Genomic DNA, 20,305 nt, shown 5'->3' on the forward strand with positions numbered 1-20,305 from the left:
GGATAATCCTGTGGCATGGGAGCAATTAACCGGCAAGTAAGGGTTAGGGGAAGACATGACAGGAATCCCTGAATCTGAATGTAATATCAGCTAAGCTGGAGCCACTACACGGTTAATAATCCCTCTTTTTTTTTAACTAATTTTTTTAAAAGAATGTTTTTGTAAAAGATAAATATATTAAAAAAATAATTGTTTCGAGCCTTAGAAGGCCGGCAGCAGTCCTCTCCCCGAGGTCTGCCACGCCCTCTGACAGCCCAGAAGAAAGCTGGAAACACAGCCAGAAGGTCTGTCTCTGATCAGTCCACACTCTCATTTATTTTTCCTTAAGTGAAAAGCACCTTAAATTGTTTCTTTGAATGCTAACACGCCATAAGCAAGTCAGAAAATATTTACCTCTGCCTCCAATTATAAAAGGCCGTTAGCGACCTCGACAACCAAAAATCTCTCATTATAAGTAATCCACTTGCAGAAATTGCATCTTCCACAGCAGACCACCTAAACCCACTTCCTGTAAACAAGCCACTCTGCTGGGCTTTTAAATCTAATTAAATCCTCACTTTGCTCTTTAACTACAAGAAGCTCACTTTTCACTGAGCTAGGGCAGAATTTTTTTATTATTATTATTTCCAGTGGTCACAGAAATAATCCCCAAGCAAGAGGCAAACAGGAGCCCAAAAGGGCGCTACACTCCAAACCACCACTGCCTAGCCTCCCTGACTTCCCCACACCTTTTCTCATTGAACAATTCCGGCCTGAGTTCATTCAGGCCTCGTGCTAACTCTCCTCACAGTTGCTGGACTAAATCGAGAAGGTAAAATGTAAATAGGTGAGAAGGAGAATCCCGGGACACAGAGGAAGGAGGATTTAAATCTGCCTAGTCACAGGATGGGAATCACCCCAGGAGCCCTTTCACAGTGTGACAGTGGCAGGCAGCGACTACTCTGACTTCCCCTTTACTCCTAGGAACCGTTCCAGTCCTAGGTAAACAGTTTCAGCCGGTCACTCGACCTTTAGCCAGCCCAGGTTTGTAGGGACAAGTCCCTACCACCAGGAACTGTGGTGAAGAACAGTATCAGGACGCTGGGCTGGCCCTGGGCGCCTCCCACCCTTTCCTGTCTTCCTTCTGTCTCCACCCTCCAGCTGCAACAAGTAATCACCAGCCCTCCACAGCACAGACCCTCATCCAGGTTCCTCCATCACGGAAGAAAGCACAGCCACAAAGGAAGCGCGGGCGGTCGCCTAGGTGGCAGAGAGTATGCGACCTTTCAGTAAATCAGATCCCACTTTGCCATTAGTGAGACACCAAAAAGACGACACAAACCGAGGGAGAAACGGACGCGGCAGGGACGGGCTCAAGTTCCTGTTCATTAATGCCTGCTTTCCCTCCACCGTTTAATCTCTGCTTCCCTTTCATTCTTAGGGGACTGGGACTATTCTAATTCAGCATTTGGATGACTTCATTTCCGCTCAAGTACACCCAGGTCAACTTGGATAGAAAAGAAAGAGGAGAAGAAAAATAATCAGCTAAAAGCTATTAAATATCAGCCGTGAGCCTCGCGATTGGTTTTCAAGGCAGCAGTGAGGTTAGCGACCGTCAGAACCGCAATGCTCCTACCTCTTCCTGTGCATTAATGTTTTTCCTGGGTCTTTACTCTGACTTCGAATGTAAACAAAGCACCCATTGGTAGCCCACTTAGGGGCTAATTCACAGATATGGGGAGTCTCAGAATACAGAGCTGTAAAAACTTACAGGGTAGAAACTTGACAATCTGGGCCATTCTCCATAGGCTATTTCTACAAGGACAAAGGAAGGGGGGAAAGGAGAAGAAAGGGGAAGAAAAACAAAAGCATACATGACCCATGTAATGGGTGTCCTATTGATGGGGTGGGGGTGGGGCAGAATCTCCATATCAATGCTCACTCCACAGAACAATCGAGTTGGACATCTACGCCAAGTCTAAATGAACTGTGCTTTCTCTCCCTGAAGAACCACCCCTTGCACCCACTGGCACAAGTCTGGGCCATGATTTCTGGTGCTTTTTCAGTTCCCACTGAAAACCATCTTGAGAGACAAAGCATTCCTTTCCCAGGCTAACAAATCCTTTGTAAGTGACCTCTTCAGAGGCCTCCAGGACAACTCTGGAAGGTGTGCCCCCTGGAAGCACTTCCCATTCCCTCCTGTCCCCACCACAGGCCTCATTAACTCCTTTGCTACCAAGAGCTCCCTGGTCCTACCTCCTTTCAAATGAACTCAAGCTAAACTGTGCAGGGGCACAGAGTGAAACAGCAGCGGATGAGGCCTGTTCCTTTACCTAGTATGCAAATGAACACGGAATTTCATTAACATAATCTCAAAGTTTGCCCAGCTTGGAACCCAGAAGGCATCGGGATATTTTTTTTATTTGTATATTTTAAAACACTGTTAACGGTGCAGTAGTACCGTCTGATGCCTCTGCCTAACAGCTGGCTATATTTTGTACACTAAGAGGGAAATGGGACGCCTTCCTGGAAACCTTCTGTCTATTTTAGGAATTCTTGTTTGAAGCAAAAACATGAAGATTTAGGAGAAGCGAGGCTAGGGAGCCCAATCTATTTCTAACTCCACTGGCCACGGCAGAAACAAGGTTGGGAGGCTAAGGCGAGCAGGAAAACACAAGACTTTTGAGCACCAGGATTTACAGCCCAGAACAGGCCCAGCACACTGACCTTGTTGACTGGTGGTGACGCTGTCTTCTACCTGGGCTTACAAGGTGGATGTGGGAAATGAGGCCGCATTTTGTTGTCCCCTTATGGATAGCTGTTCCCTGTCCCCTTCTTCTGAAATGAGGGATTAACACAAACCAGAGGATAGGAACAGAGGACAGGAATGACGTGGGGACAAGGTTGGCTTTGCACTGGGCTATATCACAGGAAGAAAGTGAGCTTAAAATTCTACGGGGGCTCGCCAGTGAGGAGGGAATGAGACTTCCTGGCCCTAGCTACAAGCAAAGACAGTCTAAGGAGCACTCCAGGCTCTGGAAGATGCCAAGCAGGTGAGTGAGGAGCCCCCTCCCCTCCAGCCAGCCCACCTGCACAAACCACTTCAGAGGATGAAGGCCCCATGGGAGCATCCACAGCCACAAAGGACACAGGCAGACTTTTGTTTTCCAGGCTCCTTCTGAGAGAACCACGCACTGTACAGAGCTGTTTATCTGTGCCACACATTTGGAAGTGATAAAAAATCTACCCCAGGATCACGGTCCACTTTCAGGAATACAGTAACTTGCCTCTTTATTTCTCATAAATCCCTTGCTTTTCCAATTTCAAAGGCTTTTTCTTCTAGGTAAGACTCTCCTCACACTTTCTGAATCAAAAGGAATCCAAACAGAGGCCACAGCCACGCCTCCATACCTACAGCCTGGGGCTAAAGCACAGGCTCCAGGTTTACACTCTCAAAATATGCACCCCCAGAACCCCCCACATCAATGGAATAAAGCAGGAGATCTCTAGGTGGAAAAGCCAGTTCATTCTGATTTCCAACTGTTTTCTCCTATGAAGTTTTCAAACACCACTCTTTGAAGCCTTAGCTAACTTTCTCAGCCCCTCACACAGCCCAGCTCCTGCAGAGGGTGCTAAGAACCCCACTCCCCCACCTTCTTCCCAGAAATCTCCCTTCCCTGGGAGCTGAGGAGCTATAACTTCCCAGACCCTATCCTTTCTTGCTGTCTCTGCTCCTCACCATCACCACGACCTGCTGGCCCACGAAGGGGTTAAGACCTTCATATCAAACCACAGACTCAGCCCAGGCCCAGGAGGGATGTGGGAACCAGGGCAGCGGGTGATAAAGGCTGGATTGTAGCAGCCCATTGGATTGGAAATGACTTGTAGGCCTAATGAAACCGAACGTTGGCAGTAAGACAGAATGAAAGGAAGGACACAATGGACAGCAAGACAAAGGGTGCAGAGTCGGTTCAGCTCAGCAAAATGAGCTCACTTTGTTGTTGGGAAAAGCCAAAGCCGATTAGGATAAACCAATGACTAAGCATAAGTCTTCCAAACTAATCACACAGCTCGCCATGTGAAGTATAATTGGAAGCCTCCATGGCTCTCACTGGAGTACTGTAAAGTCAGCATCACCTAGCGAGCCGAGGTGAGCAGAGCTGGGCACTGGAGCTGCCCTGGCGCCTTGAGAGCAGCTGAGAGGTGGGAAACTTTCTGTTCCATCCTGAACAAGGCCTCTTTGATCAATTCCCTAGCATGAATGTAAGTAAGAGACTGGAACGTGAAGGAGGGGCCCAATGGGGAATGGGGAGAGATGGAAGAAAAAGAGGAGGGGTAAAAAGGAAGAGGAGGAGGAGGAGGACGGGGGCGGGGGGGGGGGGGAGGAAGAGGAAGGGGGATGGGGAGGAGGAAGGGGGAGGGGAGGAGGAAGTGGAGGAAGGGGGAGGAGGGGGAGGGGGAGATAGAGACGGAAACCCATGAGGAGGGCTTCTCCAGCCCAAGGCGCTTTGTTAAGAGATGGGCTCTTTGGAGTGGTTCTGCTCCTGCATATCACAGCATCAGTCACCTGCCAACTTTGAGAATGGTCTATATACATCATTCCTGTAGGTATGAAATCACGAACACAGATAATGTCCACCAAAAACCAAGGCAGTTAAATAAATTACTGGAGATGAGCGGTTCTTGACAAATGAATAAGCCGAGGTCCCTGTGCGTGAATCTGCTGGCTGCCAAAGCAGCAGACAGGGTTTTAGCAAGAGCGCAGAGGCCTAGCTTGTGCCACAAGGGCCCACCCAGGCTCTACCCAGCCCAGGCTGTGTGAGCTTAGACAATTTCTTTCCCATCACCCATACCCATCGTGAAGATGCCATGTGTCTAACTTGACGTCCTTGAAAGCACATTTTTAAATGCTCAGCACCCTACACATGTAACAGACATCAACACACAGTGAAACCGTCCCTACACATGTAACAGACATCAACACACAGTGAAACCGTCTTAAGATGAAAGCTCAAACGTCATGAGTTCTGATCATTCAGACCTCGCATGAAACAGGAAGACTGAAAGCAACTTAGTTCTTCTGGGTCTTACTCATAGGACGACAATTCCCGCTTATAAATAGTGCCCTTTTCCAAATAAAGAATGCAGTCTCCAATCAAGAGACACTATTCCTGCAGCACAAATCCCAGAAATAAGCTGTAACGTGGTAAAAACTGCTTTGCTTACTACATAGCGCGCTCACTACTGTGAGCAATGTATTCTTTTGTTAGTCTATAAATACCTCGGGTTATCGTCTATCTACTTCTATTTAAACACGCTCTACAGGACTTTCTCGGCTTAAAGGCCAGCCTTGGAAATAATTCAGTTCAGGTGTCAATGAGATGGCTCACAGGCCAAATCTGGCTCTGTTTTTTATAAAGTTTTATTGGAACAAAAGCACAGCCATCTGCTTATATACTGGCTGCAGTTGTTTTCACCCTACAATAGCAGAAGCTACAATAGAGACCATATGGGTTGCAAAGCAATTCACCAGCCTTTATAAATCTGTCAACAAGATGCCCAGAAGGGAAACTGAGGCTAAAACCAAAGTCTGTCAAGATATTGCTAGAGGCCATCCCATGGTCAGGCCCAGCCTTGGAATACCACCTCCCTTGCCGTTCTTCATGGAAGGCACTAGAAACAGCCACCAAGTGGGGAGACAGCCATCTAAGTTTGAGTCCTGTGATGGCAGCTTCCTTTCATGATCACATTTTAACAGAAACAAGCCTCAGCATTTCTAATTTGAGGGGGTTGGAATCTTCTGTGAGGAAGGTGGGGAAAAAACAAAAAGGGTATTGAAGCCTCCGGTCTGAGTTATTTAACACTGTCTGTGTGTCGTGTGTACCCACGCCGCACACGGTTATGACATATTTAAACTCCCCTTAGCTCGGCCCCTCGATAGCGGCCATGCCTGAAACGAACAGCTGGAGCAGCTGCCACCTCGGGCAAGGTGGAAAAGGGGGAAGGCCCAGTCAATGGTGGTGACTAAATCCAAAGTGTGGTACGCCCTGCACAGAGGCCGTAGTGAGATGGGAAGTTCAGACATAGAAGCAGAGAAGCAGCAGAGTGGACATTCTGACTCCAACTTAGACCGCTGTGGTCTCTACTATCCTCCCAACCAAGGAGGCTACCTAACACCAACCTGAGGCACTGTCCTGTGCATACTGAGGAGACACCGTGCCTTCCTCTACTGCTAGCAGTAAAACCCCAATTTATGTGAAACACGGGGATGCCACCATTTTCTCCCAGAGAAAAGTTAAACAAGAAAAAAGCTAAACAAGTAAATGGCTCAACCTGGCATTTGACATTAGTAGTACTCGCTAGGTAATAAACTTACGCTAATTGGCCACTGGCTTCAAGACAGCCTCAAATGACCTCGCACAGGCATGCGCGTGAGCGTGCATGCTGTAGGATGCTTTATGTGGTAATATCCACCTCTACGGCCCACACCATCCACCAGAATATTCTCTACCAAAAGAGAAGCTCAGTTCGTCAATCTGTCCATTCCCTCCTCTGCAGCGGCTGGTTTTACTCATGGCTCCCAAGGCCTACCAGGACACTCTCCCTACTTCAATCATTCTGGATTTAAATGAACAGTACCAGAATCCTGAGAGGCAGTGAAGCCTACCCAGGGGGCCACACTGGTAACACACCAGACTCCAGGAAACAACGAATAAGCTCTTTGGAACGTAAGCCCGGGTAATATTCAAGCAAAGGCATGGAATGGGCTGCTAGCTGGTGAATAGAGTGTTACCGGTTTTGATGCATTTGAAAGCCTCCTTAGTCCTTTAATAAAACACTCTAAGTTTATGCATCCTGTCAGAATCCACAAATATTACTGCACAATTAACTGGGCAGCATCCGGCCCAGCAAGTGCCATGTTAGGAAAGACGGTCTATGACTACTGCTGAGACAAAGGGACAACTGTTCTCGAGATGGGACTGGAAGCCGCCATGGGCATGGCAAAAGCTTGCAGAGCATCCTACTGCTGACACTCTGGGTCACAACCGCTAAGTGCTCATGAGAAACAAGAAGGAGAGAGGAAGGAAGGAAGGAGGGAGGGAAGGGGGAACTGAGACACAAGCAAGCCAGGCTGAGATGAGCAGATGCGCCTGTCTAGAACACACTAACAATTCATCTAGGCGGCAGCAGCCTCCCTCACATCGCCAAATGGGCCCATGAGATTCCAAGGCAGGTTATGGCTCGAAAATAGAAATCCCACTTCATGTTTGCAAACACTACCCTGGACTCAATTTGAAGGCAGAAAGGCATCGAAGAGGGCCCACCCTCCAGAGGTGTAAGTAGGACTTGTCTCATTTAATTACCTCCAATCCTTCCCCTGGGGAGTGAGGGGGGGCAGTGAAGGTTTCTCTCCCCGAGTGCCATAAACTGTTCTCAGAAAGAAATGCCCTATGACTCCGGTGGTCGGTGGGCATCAGTACACCCAGCTTTCCCTGTGAGCCGCCCAGAATGAATCCGCCCGCAGATGGGAAGGAAAGCCAGGAGGACTGTAAGAAAGGCTGCTTCGAAACCCTCCTGGGTGGGAGAGTCCATGCCATATCAAAAGCATAGCTGAACTGGAAGAGGCTGGTTTCTCCTTGTTGCATGGTCTCCCATCCATGCAGAAATTGATTAATACAAGAGAAAGGGGAGCGGGGGAGATCTTCAATTCAAAGCTAAATAAAGGTCATGGCCCTCATCTCGGGCAGTGGCTCCTGAAGAGACACAAACAGTGATTAAGTCATGGCTGTCCATTGCCCTGGGCAAGCAAACAAAATACAGAACCTTCAGGCCAACTAGTGGGTGGCAGTGCCCTTGTCCAGGGCTGTGGCAAACATGACGGCCATCGTGGGAGTGAAGGCATAAGAGCTCAGAGTGGGCACTGTGCCTTCCCAGGGTCTGCCATGTCAGCCTCTCAACAGGGAAGACGCAGACCTATGATGGAAGGAGCTGATCCCATGCGTGGGCTCCCATGACAACACCAAGAATTACTCCAAAGAAGCAGGAAGTAGAGAGCCAGCTCAGCCACTCACCTGCCAACCTCCTTTAGATCTATGGCTTCTGTGGGAGCTGGAGAAAGGGGACCACACAAAGGCCAACACAGGGCAGCATGACATCTGAAGAGATTGCTACTTCCTCTCTTTCATCAACTAGAAAGCAGCTGATAAAACCACCGCCCACAGATGCTCATCCCCTACGGCCGTCTATCCCCACACCTTCTCAGCCTCCCTTTCCTGATGGAGGACTCCTAGCCCTGACAGCAGACCTCAGGGCATCAGTTTGCTACTGTCTCCTCGGCACTCAGGTCCTAAGAATGATGGGTACAGACAACATCTTCCCCAAGTCTCCTTGGGCACATAATGGGGACTGTTCTGCTGCCATGGGGCCCCAGAGACCATCATTTCCAGAAAGACAAGAAAGGAGGAATCCCAACAGGGACCCACAGGCCTTTACCCCTCACAGCTTCTGTGGGCGTCTGTGCCCTGTGAGTCACAGCCCCACATCCTTCCCCAGTCCTGGCCCCATGTGGCTGGCCAATGACAGCAAAACAGTACTGAAAAGCCACTCTGTGTGCTCCAGCACCAAGGCACCATGCCAACCATAAGCCGACTCTTCCACTCCGGCTCCTGGAGTTTCACAGAAATACTGATGGGGAGGTTCAAGACCCAGTTCTAGAAGCTGCGGCTATAGCAGAGGCCTCGGCAGCCGCATCCAAGGATCCACCCACACCGCTGGATCAGTACCGTCCACCCATGAGCATCACTTACCTTGCCAAACTGCTCGAAATATTGCTTGACATCTTCCACTACTGTGTTCGCAGACAACCCTCCTACAAATATCTTCTTTGTTCTTGTGACCATCTGTAAGAGATGACAAGAGGAAGGCGCAGGTTAACGGGGCTATCAGAAGCAGGGCTTCAACAAGACTTCAACAAGCCTTGTGCTACAGTCTTCCGGGAAGGCAGTTTGCAAGCTGTGCTAGGCTCAAGGACCAGACAGTTAGAAAGTCAACATACTGGAGTCGGCCACCCTGCATATCTTAAGCATTCAGCCTGCCAGAGCAGACTGGAACTTCTTGACAGCACAGGGGCCCCCAGGACCTCTGTGACCACAAAACATGGCTTCATTAGCATATAGAGAAATATCCCAAAGCAGGCTATTTTAGGATCTAAGAGACATAAACAAAACACAGCTAGATACAAAAACATAAAGTAGCTGAAACCTTGTCATTTAAGATCGCATGCCCACAGGAATGTGTACAATAGAAATCGCTTTTGATGGAGTTTTTTTTTTTGCTTTTGCTTTCTGTTTTTTTTTTTTTTTTTTTAAGCTGGATGGGCAGAAAAGGGGGTGGAGTTGGCAAGAGTTGTGGGAGGGGCATGCACATCAAAGCATGTTCCACGGGGTTCTCAAAGAACTAATAAACTGGTTTTTAATTGAATACATAAGGACTACGGATAGCTCTTGCTTCAAATGCTCAAGGCCCTGGCTCAATCCCCAGTACTTTAAAAAAAAATTTGCTCACATAATCAAACGAGGTGTGGACTTTCTCTGCTCAGCTGGTCTCATGCTGGTCTCTGCCTATAGCTAAGACGGTGCTGACCCTGCTCTTAGGGACCACCCTGCAAGCTCTGGCCTCTGGACTGCCTGCAGCTCACCAAGATGACCCTACGTCTGCCCCAGGAATCCCCAGGTTTCCACACCTTTATTCTCACAGGTCTTTTTTCCCAGCATGCCACTCCACTCCCAGATCTTCCCCTGGCAAGTTGCAACAACCTTCCAAGTTTCCATGACCTTCTTCTAACTCCAAAATATCATCTGCTGTCCCAGCCAACCTGATGCTAGTCTCACTCCTCTGAAGTGACCTGACACTGGCAGACACACACAGCTCATACGCACACTAGGCCGCGATTCACACTAAACCACTTTCTCCTTCGAATGTTCAGGCTCTGATTCTGCAGGACCTCTACAACACCAACAGGGCTGGGCAAACAGAAGCTAACACTTAAGTTCAATGAGGGTAAATACAGTCCACATCCTAGACTCCTCTACGCTCCAAAGGAAAGAAAGGAAGAAGGAAGCCACATCACATAAATTACTTACGGCAAAGACCAAAAGTCCTCTAAGGAATAAATAATCAAGAAGAAAACTGAGTTTGAAATATGTGTCCGTAGGGGTTTGATGTCAAATTTTAAAACTAAGGGACAGATATGGTGATACAGAACTCTGAGCATGACACTCAGGAGGCTGGAGGAAGACAGAGTCTGAGACTATATCAGGACTGCACAGCAAGATCCTGTCTAAAAAAAAGGGGAAAAATTGGAAAAAAAGAACTAACAAAAGTAGGAAAATCTAGTGGGCACCAAGTATCACCAGTTTGACTTAAAATTGTTTAAAAAAATTTTTTTAAGTGATCTATGCTGTTAGAGCTGGAGGCAGGATCCCGGACAGGTGCCACACCTTCCTGGAAGGCTGTCCTGTCTCCACCAGGTCTCTTAAAATATTCCCTGAGTGAATGAACAAACCCAATTGTCCAGAACAAATCACACGTGGGCCACACTGCTCTACCAAGGCACACTGCTGACATGTGGAACAGGAAAGACACCAGAAATGTCTCACTGCACTTGTGACCCCAGACAGGACTCCCTCTCTCCTCCACTCCCCACTGTACCAGGCCCACCAAGTCCCACCTGCCAGCCAACTCTCGTGAGCCCAAGCCTGGGTTGCCTGAGTCAGAAAGGGCATCCAGATGTCAGGAAGCTTAGGCTTTTAACAGGAAGCTGCCAGTGGGCGTGTAAGCCACATGGCCAATGGCTGGTCCCAAACGAGAGCACATAACAGGCTTTCTGCATGGTTTCAAGGGGACACTGTCCTAATGGCCATGTCCTGCCGGCTGCTTCTTCCTGCTGCATAGGAACACTACTCAACTAAAACTGTGGTTTGCCGGTTTTCTCTTCTCCAGTGACTAAAGATGGGATGACATCACAGGCAAAGACATTCTAGAAAAGATCCTGCCAGTTTCCACACAGCACCCACATGCAGGGCTCTCTTGAGTTAGTTGGCTGCAGCCTCTTCTTGCTCCTGACATTCATCTCCTGTCTCACCCATTCCTAAGCTCCTCCCGATACACCCAGATCTCCTCAAGAGTCAAACTCCATCAATGCTCTGCAATGGCTAATCTTGACTGTGAACTCTATTGCATTGGGAGAGCTAAAAACGTCAGTAAAGATCATCTCCAGTACCAACCGACCCACCGACAGGTACTAAGCAGCAACTAAGGGAGAAAGGCCTGCCCTGGATACAGATAGCACCAGGCCAAAGGCCAGGAGTCCAATGAAACAAAAGCAGGAAAAGGAAAAAGGTAACAACCCCAGGCACATTCGTTTATTCTGGTACTCATCTACACTCCCTACAGTGTTTGCAGGTCACCACGCTAGAAACTGGTCTCTCCACTTAACTGAACCGAAACCTCAAGCTGATAGGAAAGCTCCACCCCCTTAAGTTGCATTCAGTCATAAGAACAAAACTGACTAATGTGCGCCCTCTTCAGATTTCAATCTCTTTCCTGTACTTACTAATGGTCAAATTCTACTGACCTAACTCCCCTATTGTATTCACTCAACAGACCCAGTAAGTGCTGGGTAGGGGAGCGAACACTCTGAGAGAAAGTGGAATCTGATCCACTATAAAATGGAAATATAATAATTAGCTTAGCACGCAGGCTCCCACGAGGCCCAAGCTAAATACCATATGCCAAAGAGTCTAGCAGGACATACCAAAGACGACAGCTGAACCGTCACTGTCACTGAACCCAGTCAATTAGTAAATTCATCCTTTACACTAAAAGATAAACGCACAGCAGAAAAACATGATGCAAACAGCTCCTTTTAAAAAAAAAGCAACTCCGGGGTTGGGGATTTAGCTCAGTGGTAGAGCGCTTGCCTAGCAAGCGCAAGGCCCTGGGTTCCGTCCCCAGCTCTGAAAAAAAGAAAAGGGAAAAAAAAAAAAAGTAACTCCTATGATCCCATCCTAAATCTCGGTGATTTCAAAAGTACTTTTTAGCATCTCCGGGTAATATCTGATAATCCTATGGTTTAATTTTGGGTTCCTCTCTTCCCCCCCTTTCTCTTTTCTTTTCTTTTTTGTAAACTCCAACCAAGTAATTAGGTATCTGTAAAGAAATGTTAAGATAACCTCAGACATATCCTAGTGGAAGCCTTAAAGCACCTCTTGTGAGCTCTCCCATGGAAGAAACCCTGAGGCCTCCTCACTGCTTAGAGAAAGGCGACACAGAGCTGAGGCCCTACCTAGATTCCGAACATTCTTGGAAACCCAGAGAAGAAAAACGACCACCCGGTCTTCATCCAAACTACGGGAACTCAGCAACTGGTTAAATGAAAAGATCTCTTCACGCCCTTTCCACCGTTGCCTGGCAGCTGTGAGCATGCCAAGACAGAGCGCTAAACACGGAGACAGGCCACCAGCCATAAATCTACACAGTCTCCCCCAAAAGCCTCTAAAACCCTTCCCTTTGGGAAAGGATGAGAAAATCCAGGCCCCGGACAATACACCAAAACACCTGAGTTACTAAAACATCCTCTGTGGGATCCGGCCTAGATAAGCAAGGTCTCTCTCACTCCTCAGCAAACACTGAAAAAGAAAGTAGCTTCATGAGAGACTTCCAGAAATGAAAAGACCAGAGGGGAAATGTGCTTTAGGAGAGGAGAACACAGCCAGGGGGACAATAGCCTGTACATCATGGCCTCTTCCACCAGGGCCTCTGCAGTGGACGGGTGGACAACGGGGTGATCTGCTTTGGGGAATCTTGGCATCATTACCACCAAATGGACTGTAGACCATTCTGTGACTTGCATTCTGGTGAGGGACAAGGAAGGGAAAGAGAAGGAAGACTATGATTGCAGATCCTCTGCCTCCCAGGGCTGCACTTGGCTCCCACCATGCACTGAGATGGAAAAGCCACTGAGAATTCAAGGCCAAAATCTCCAGGAAGTTAATCTTAAGACTTCCTTCAGTTGGCGGTTTCGGTGGAGGACTGCAGGGAACTTTTGTATTGAAGTGATTTACACTATGGGGAACCCTAGAAACCTATTCAAGAACCTTATAGCCCCTAGGAATACAAGGTTTAGGGTATCCCTTAAGGAAGATGTGTATAGGGGTGTGTGTGTGTGTGTGTGTGTGTGTGTGTGTGTGTGTGTGTGTGTGTGAGAGAGAGAGAGAGAGAGAGAGAGAGAGAGAGAGAGAGAGAGAGAGAGAGAACGCTCTTGTGTGCACATATAAGAAAGCAGGACGGACATGGTCAGGCTCTCAAGGCCCTGCTGTGAAGTTTTGCATCCAGACCCATAATTTAACTAAACACCAAAGCTCTCCACACACCCCTTGGCACTACAAAAGCCCCAGCATGCATGCCAGGCCCGAAAATTGCTGTTTACACGTGGCCCGAGCCAGCTGCTAACTACAGCTGCACAGACGTCCCACCTTCCTGCCTCTAGCTAGAGAGCTGGTGTGCTGGGTTGGGGTGGATTTGCTAAGTTTTTAAAATTCTCTTTTAAAACAATGTGCTTCCATCCGAAATGATCGCTCAGGGGGAGGGCCCATTTGTCGGTCTTATTGTGCAATCCAGGCTTAAACTTCTGGCAATTCTCCTGCCTCAGCCTTCCCAACTGTGGGGACCACAGGCATTAGTCATCACACATGGCTACTGCTTATGTTTCTGCAAAGGGAGATAAATCAAATAGTGTGCTATGTGCGTGATGGGAAGTTAGGGGAAAGAACATTTAATCAGACACGAAAAGGGAAACTAGCTCTCATAGTATTGGCCCAAAGATACTAGTGATCACAAAAGGAAAAGCAAGACAAAGCAAAAAAGCCCCAACAGGTCTTAAATCCAGCAAATGCATTTGAACACAGGAAGTGGCTTTAGATGTCCCTCAACAGGTTCAGGCCCTGAGAATTCAAATCAACTCTAGCTATTATCATGTTGTGGAAAAAGTTCAAAGTCTCCTGGGTAGAAAATATGAACCATTTGCGCCTCCAAAAGCCTAGGCTCATCTCCCCCGTGTCCTCTCACCCTGGGGGGGAACCCTATGATAGAGAAAGCTTGGGATAGTTATGAATGCAAGCACGGAATGGGATCCAGCCCTTCATCCCCATCACGTATATGGAAAAATCCAGCCCCAGCAAAAAGAATCATCTTCAACTCAAGGGCAACGTGTGTACTAAGGAGGACTCCTCTGAAAGGGCACAGACAGACTCTCCGTCCAGCAGCTCAAGTGATAAAGGAGAACGTAGCACTCTCTGAGTCCAAAGTCAAGGATGGAGTACGCATTCTCTCCACATGGCAGGGTTACCTCTACATTTGAGAACTTGACTCAGGCTTTATGCTAACAACCTGTGAAAGGACGACTTGGGACACTCCCAACACCACCACCCAGGCCTCCCGGCTCATTCCCCAAGGTGTTCCTCCAAGGAACAGGCTGTGTCCATTCCAATTTTGTTGAGGTATGAGTGGGTAATGGGGGGTTTAAGAAATTGTCTAAAAAAAAAGAAAGAAAAGAAAGAAAAAGAGTGTCTCACTATGTAACTTGGCTGGTCTGGAACTCACTTATGAAGGGCTGACTGGAGATCTAGCTGCCTTTGCCTCATGAGTGCTGGAATTCAAGGCATCCATCACTACCATTCCCAGCTGCCCGGAGCTTTTCCACCTTTCTTTACATTCACACCAAAATACTACTCTTGCCATTACCACAACTGTCAATATTTCTGGGGTTTGGGCAGAAAACAGACTGGTGGACAGAATAGGGTCCCTCTAAAATTCACCTCTTCTCAGGACCTCAGAGTGTGACTTTCTTTAGAAGGAAGGAATCTCCAATTGTTATCATAAGACTCCCACAGTGCTAAAATCTTGGAGGTGAGTGGGTTCTCAGTCCAATGGCTGCTACCCTTAATATGAAGAGGCTACATGGGAAACAGGCAATTTATGAAGGGGACAGGTAAGAATCATTCCAGCAGGTACCAGAAGTCTGAAGAGAGACATCTCTAGGAAGCCACCTAAAGATCAGACTTCTTTTTTTTTTTAATGATTTTTTTTGTTAATTTTTATTTAATGTGCATTGGTGTTTTGCCAGCATGGATGTCTGGGTGAGGTTGTCAGATCCCCTGGAACTGGAGTTACAGACAGTTGTGAGCTGCCATGAGGATGCTGGGATTTGAACCTGGGTCCTCTGGAATAACAGCCAATGCCCTTAACCGATGAGCCATTTCTCCAGACCCAAAGATCAAACCGCTATACTATGAGAGAATGCATTTCTGTTGTTTAAATCATCTGTATATGGTGCACACACACACACACACACACACACACACACACACACACACACACGTATGCCCTAGGACAAAGATCAACTCAGGAAAGGTCTGGGGTACTCCTGCCTCATCCTCATATTTTCTGGGTAATAATGGAACCCAATTCTACCTGGAGGCTTTCCACCAAGACACCCATTTGTATGACCAGCTAAAGGAAAGCGGGATACCATCTCCAAAGGAAAACAGGCTGCCCTTTCCAAGCACAGAGTTCTCTAGGCCTGGTCTGGTCTGGCCTCTGCCCTTCCCACAAGGTACCCTAGTAGGGCCTCATGCAGTTCCACAACAGGTCTCAGCCTCTCTTCCTGAGAAGTTAGGCACCCAGGGCCAATGGGGAGTCAGAGCCCCTCCCCTCTGTTCACAGAAGTGTGTGAAGTTACTAGTTATGGTGTTGGCTTACTTTCCCCCACTGAGGGTACCATAAGAAACAAGTCTGACTTTTGGCTCTTCTACTTTTAAAATTTAAGATGCAAAAAGGTAGCTTCTGCTGGTTCTGCTGTCTTGTGAAACAGGCTGGCTAATCTTCCCAGAAACTCCGATCTTAGGTTCTCATTCAAGAGTCTAAAGCATCCTTCCAACCAAAAACCTTTCACATACATACTGGTGGAGGCCCCAAAGCAAAGACCCAAAATGTCAGCCAATGCATGGGTGAATAAAATGTCCAGGTGACAGAATGGCATTTGGCAGGAAGAAGAACGGAACACTGACGGGGGTAGGAGAAGGGTAGGGTGGGGGCACACAAGAGCCTTGAAATCCTCATGCTAAGTTAGTGACAATCATTGTCACAGACCACATACGTGAGACTCCATGCACGAGCGTGTGTAATAGGGCACTTGATGGGAGCATAAGGCAAACTGGGGGAGGGGAGTCAGAAAAGCCAGTGGTGGCCAGAAAGAGTTCAGGATTTCATTCTGAAAATCATATGAAGTTGACTGTGGAGGTGGGAGGGAGGGAGGGAGTGAATATACTTTAAACTGCTGAGTCGTTTGTCTCAACATTTAATTGACATGGAATTTGAATTCCATCTCAGTAGCCTGAGGGATCCCTAACCTAAGACCCTGAATGCAAACAGGTTAGAATCAACCCAAGTGTTCTCTGTGTGCTCCCTTCTGTTCTGTCCTCATTTAGTTACACATGCCTCAAGTCACACCCACAGTTACGCACCCGGAGGGAGAAGTGTAAGTAACAATATTTTATGTTGCCTATTTCAGAAATTAATTTAACTTCAGGGGGAACTAATTACAAAAACAACCACCAATGTTTCTGGGCTTTCTCTCCCTCCCTGTCTAGAAAGACCTGCCAGAGAGCGCTAGGGTTCAAGCTAGGTTTGGCATTCCCTCTAAATCGCTTTAAAATTGGAAGGGGGAAAACTAGCCTTTATCTATATGGGGTTGGAATATAATTTACACACAATTATACAACACAGTCAGGTTACAACATTACCTCGGATTAAAAAGACAGTAGCTCAGTAAGAAGAGGAAGTGATCTCATAATGCGATGATCGGGAGGCTTTCCTGGAGCGTTCGCACACCCCACCCTCATTCCCAGAAACCCTCTGCAAGGCTCCCTCCCAGACTCATTTAAAAAATACTACTTCCTCTTCCCCCGGGGAGAAAACGGCAGCTGCAGGGGTGACCTGTCCACAGATCATATCACAGGGTAATATCCTAGACAGTGGCATTGCATCAGACTGGGCTGGGGGCCTAACAGAAGAGGCAGGGAGATGAGTATTGCTTTGGAGAAGCACAGGAAATTAAGGAGCGTGATCTACACATCAACTGATGCTGAGGGAGGTGGCTGGCTGGTCCTCATCCCTGCCACAGACAGCTGCTCCCATCCTTGGGAACCTCCCCCGCCGCCACATACCCCCTAACACTGTTCCACTGTGAGGAAGGCACCTAAACGCCCTTCACCAATACAATTAAAGCCATCGTCTTTGGAGCTGTGGCATTAGACGACATTAGGTGAGGACTGCACCCTTTACAGTGATGAAGCAGCAAGGAAACTGCACCTGCGCATACACAAGAGGCACCTCCAGACCCCCAGCCAGGCAGCCAAAGGCAGTCCTTCATGGGCACTGGGAAGAGAGGGAGAAGAGAAGCCAGACAAGATGGCAGGCTGCTATAAATCCCTCCTAGGGGTGCTCATGGCATCCTCTGAGCCACCCAAAGAGAAATCCGTCCCAATTTGTCCCGTGTGGTAGCATAGACCTAGCGTGCAACCTTAAGAACAAGTTTCAGCTATCACACACCAGTCTACACCCGTGCTTGCTTTTCTAGCACACCTCTGTGTGGTATATACAAGGATCAATGAAGTTCCCTAATAGCTCTGAACTTCACTTTCCCTCCTGTCAAATGGATGTAAGGGTCTAGCCTAAATAACACAAATTAGGACCACCTGCTACTGTGGAATTATAACTGAGCATATAAACACATGGGGGAGGGACAGAGCGAGAAATGACTGATTGTTGATTCATTGACTTTTTTGCTTCCGCTAACAATGTTAAGGAAAACCCACCTCCTGACTGAGTCTGCGTATATGTAGACAGCCTCCTGAGATCTCTCCCATCGCCACTCTACTCTGGCCTCTCAGTGTCCATTCCAGTGTCCAAACTGAACAATGTCAGAAGCCTCCCTCGATGGAAGCTGGACCAGGTAGCAGGATGTACGAACACACAGCTGTGGTAAGCTCAGAGAATCCCTTTCTGTCTCCCAAATAACTCTTCTCGCAAACACTATGTAGACACCACCAGGGCGGTAGATGGTTTCCCACATGGAAATTAAGTTTCAAACCACCTCACAATCAAAAGTGCATGCCTGCTCCTTTGCCCAGCTCTGTGGTGGGTCTCCTTGTCCTCCACAGCGACCTTTAGGAAAACCAACCATGGGCTGAGACGCAGAACTGGAAAAAAAATCACATCACTTCCACTGCAAGAATTACAGACCCTCAGATACACGACTACAACCAGCCATGCTTCAGAAGATGCGCTGGGCCCGGGAAAGGCAGCTCAAGTGAGGAATTCCAGAGCCTTCCCTCCGGTAATCTGGGAGTCATCTATAACAACAACAACCTGGCCTGCTCCTCTGGAGACAGAATAAAAACTTTGCTGCTTGGCAGGTTCTAAAGCCCCCTGCACCCCATCCCCCAAGCCCTCCAGTTGATTTCATGAAAAGAACAAATGGCGGCCTTAACCCTTAGCCCTGATTACCATCATTACCATATTTTAGATGTACGTGGCAATCAGCTCCTGATGAGCCAGCCCTGCTTTACCTAATCCACTGCACTGAGAGAGCCCTGCACTGGTGATCCTGTCCTGCAGATGATCGGCCCTAACTGCCACCTTAGTTCCAATGGACCATGCCCAGCCCCACCCTCAGCAGTTCTCTCACTCCCCAAGGGTAGAATGTGCAGTCAGGGCTGGCAAGGGCTACTTCAGGCATTGAAGGAAAGGGGAGGAAAGGGGAGGTGGGGTGGACAATGGACAGCCAGGCTCTTTTCTACCATTGCCCTAACAGGACACAAACGGAAAAAGATGAACAGATGAGCAGAAGCCATCCATCAGGAGGTCACTGTCCTAGTGCAGCCTCTTCCCTAGCTGTGCAGTTTCAAGTGGGCATGTATAGGTTGAGACAATAATTCTGGGAACAGCTACAAAAACCGCAGAAGACATGTGAAAGCACCCAGCCTATAGAACACTCTCCAGATGTGTACTGATCCCAGGAATGAGAACACAGACAAGAAGATTTAAAAAGAAAAGGCAAGGACCATCTCTGGTAGCAAGCCTTCTCTGTTGGATGAGATGCTCACAGCCAAGTAAAGAGGCTGGGCTTAGGAACACAGGATTGAGTATGGCCTGAAGTATAAAGGTCAGCCAGGAATGTCTAGGAGAAAAGGGGCCTCCAAGGCAGAAGCCTGAATATCTTCAGAGGCGAGCCTGAGTTGCTGGTGGCCATTAGTATGGGAGAATGCAGAATCTAACTGGGCAGATAAGACAGGCTCTTACAGGCCATGCCAGAGACGCAGAACCTCCATGGGGCTTAAACAGGAGAGGGGCTCTTCAATCCAGATAAGGAGAAAAACAGATCTATTCCGAGGGGAGAGATAGGCTGAGTCATTTAAATGTTAGCAAAAAGGTTTGGACAAAAGGGATACCCAGATACTAGGGCTACTAACCAACATGCAATAGGGGCTTCCACACCCCAAGAACCGTTTCTGCCTCTGCCGCTATCCTGTTCTAGAAACATCCTAAGAGCAGGAGGGAAGGTGAGGCAGGGGTTACATAAAGCGAGATAAGCACATTGCACCCTTGGCTCAGTGGTCTTTGAAATACCCAACCTTCTGTTAAGTCGTAAATTTAAACTGTCTTGGGGGAGGGTGGGAAATGAACCCTTCTTGTCCCCATAGGAAGTGCTGGTGTGGCTCCCCCATCTTCTACAAGTAGGAGGGAGAAGGGGGAACCCAAAGAAGTGTTTGCAGTTAGACAATTTTTTTTTAACCATTTCACCCTTCAAAAAGATGCAAGGTGGTTTTCCTAAACCCACAAGGACTGCTTAAGCTCTGCTCAGAGCGTTGATTTGGAGACTGGAGAAAGGGCGGGAGCAGGTGCCCAGGATGCAGAGCTGGCCAAGCAGGCCAACCAGAAAGAGCAAGAACTTCCACCATGGATTTATGAAGTGTCCTCGGCAAGTCGCCAGGCTCCATTGTCTTCTATACAAAATGAAATGGAAATCAAGTGTGAAGACAGAAGACATCAGGTGGGAAGGCACTAGAAACATCGGCAAGCTAGAATCCTTGTGCTCAAGAGGCTGAAACAAAGTGGAGAGTTCTAGACCCGCCCAGATAATATTAACAAAAACAAACAAAACAAACAAACAAACAAAAGAAAAAAAAGGTGTGTGCGCAAATGC

At 47.9% G+C, this 20,305-nt stretch overlaps 1 protein-coding gene across 12 annotated transcripts in view; it reads right to left on the reverse strand.

Moving 5' to 3' along the window:
- Msi2 (musashi RNA-binding protein 2) overlaps positions 1 to 20,305 on the reverse strand; it is a 366,538-nt gene that overhangs the window by 232,040 nt on the left and 114,193 nt on the right. For all 12 annotated transcript variants that reach the window (XM_039087672.2, XM_039087667.2, XM_039087663.2 and 9 more), the window contains one exon: positions 8,787 to 8,879. In XM_039087672.2, coding sequence (XP_038943600.1) covers positions 8,787 to 8,879 — 93 coding nt within the window. The remainder of the gene's footprint in view (positions 1 to 8,786; positions 8,880 to 20,305) is intronic.

The sequence above is a fragment of the Rattus norvegicus genome, chromosome 10, assembly GCF_036323735.1.
Source record: "Rattus norvegicus strain BN/NHsdMcwi chromosome 10, GRCr8, whole genome shotgun sequence".
NCBI classification, from domain to species: Eukaryota; Metazoa; Chordata; class Mammalia; order Rodentia; family Muridae; genus Rattus; species Rattus norvegicus.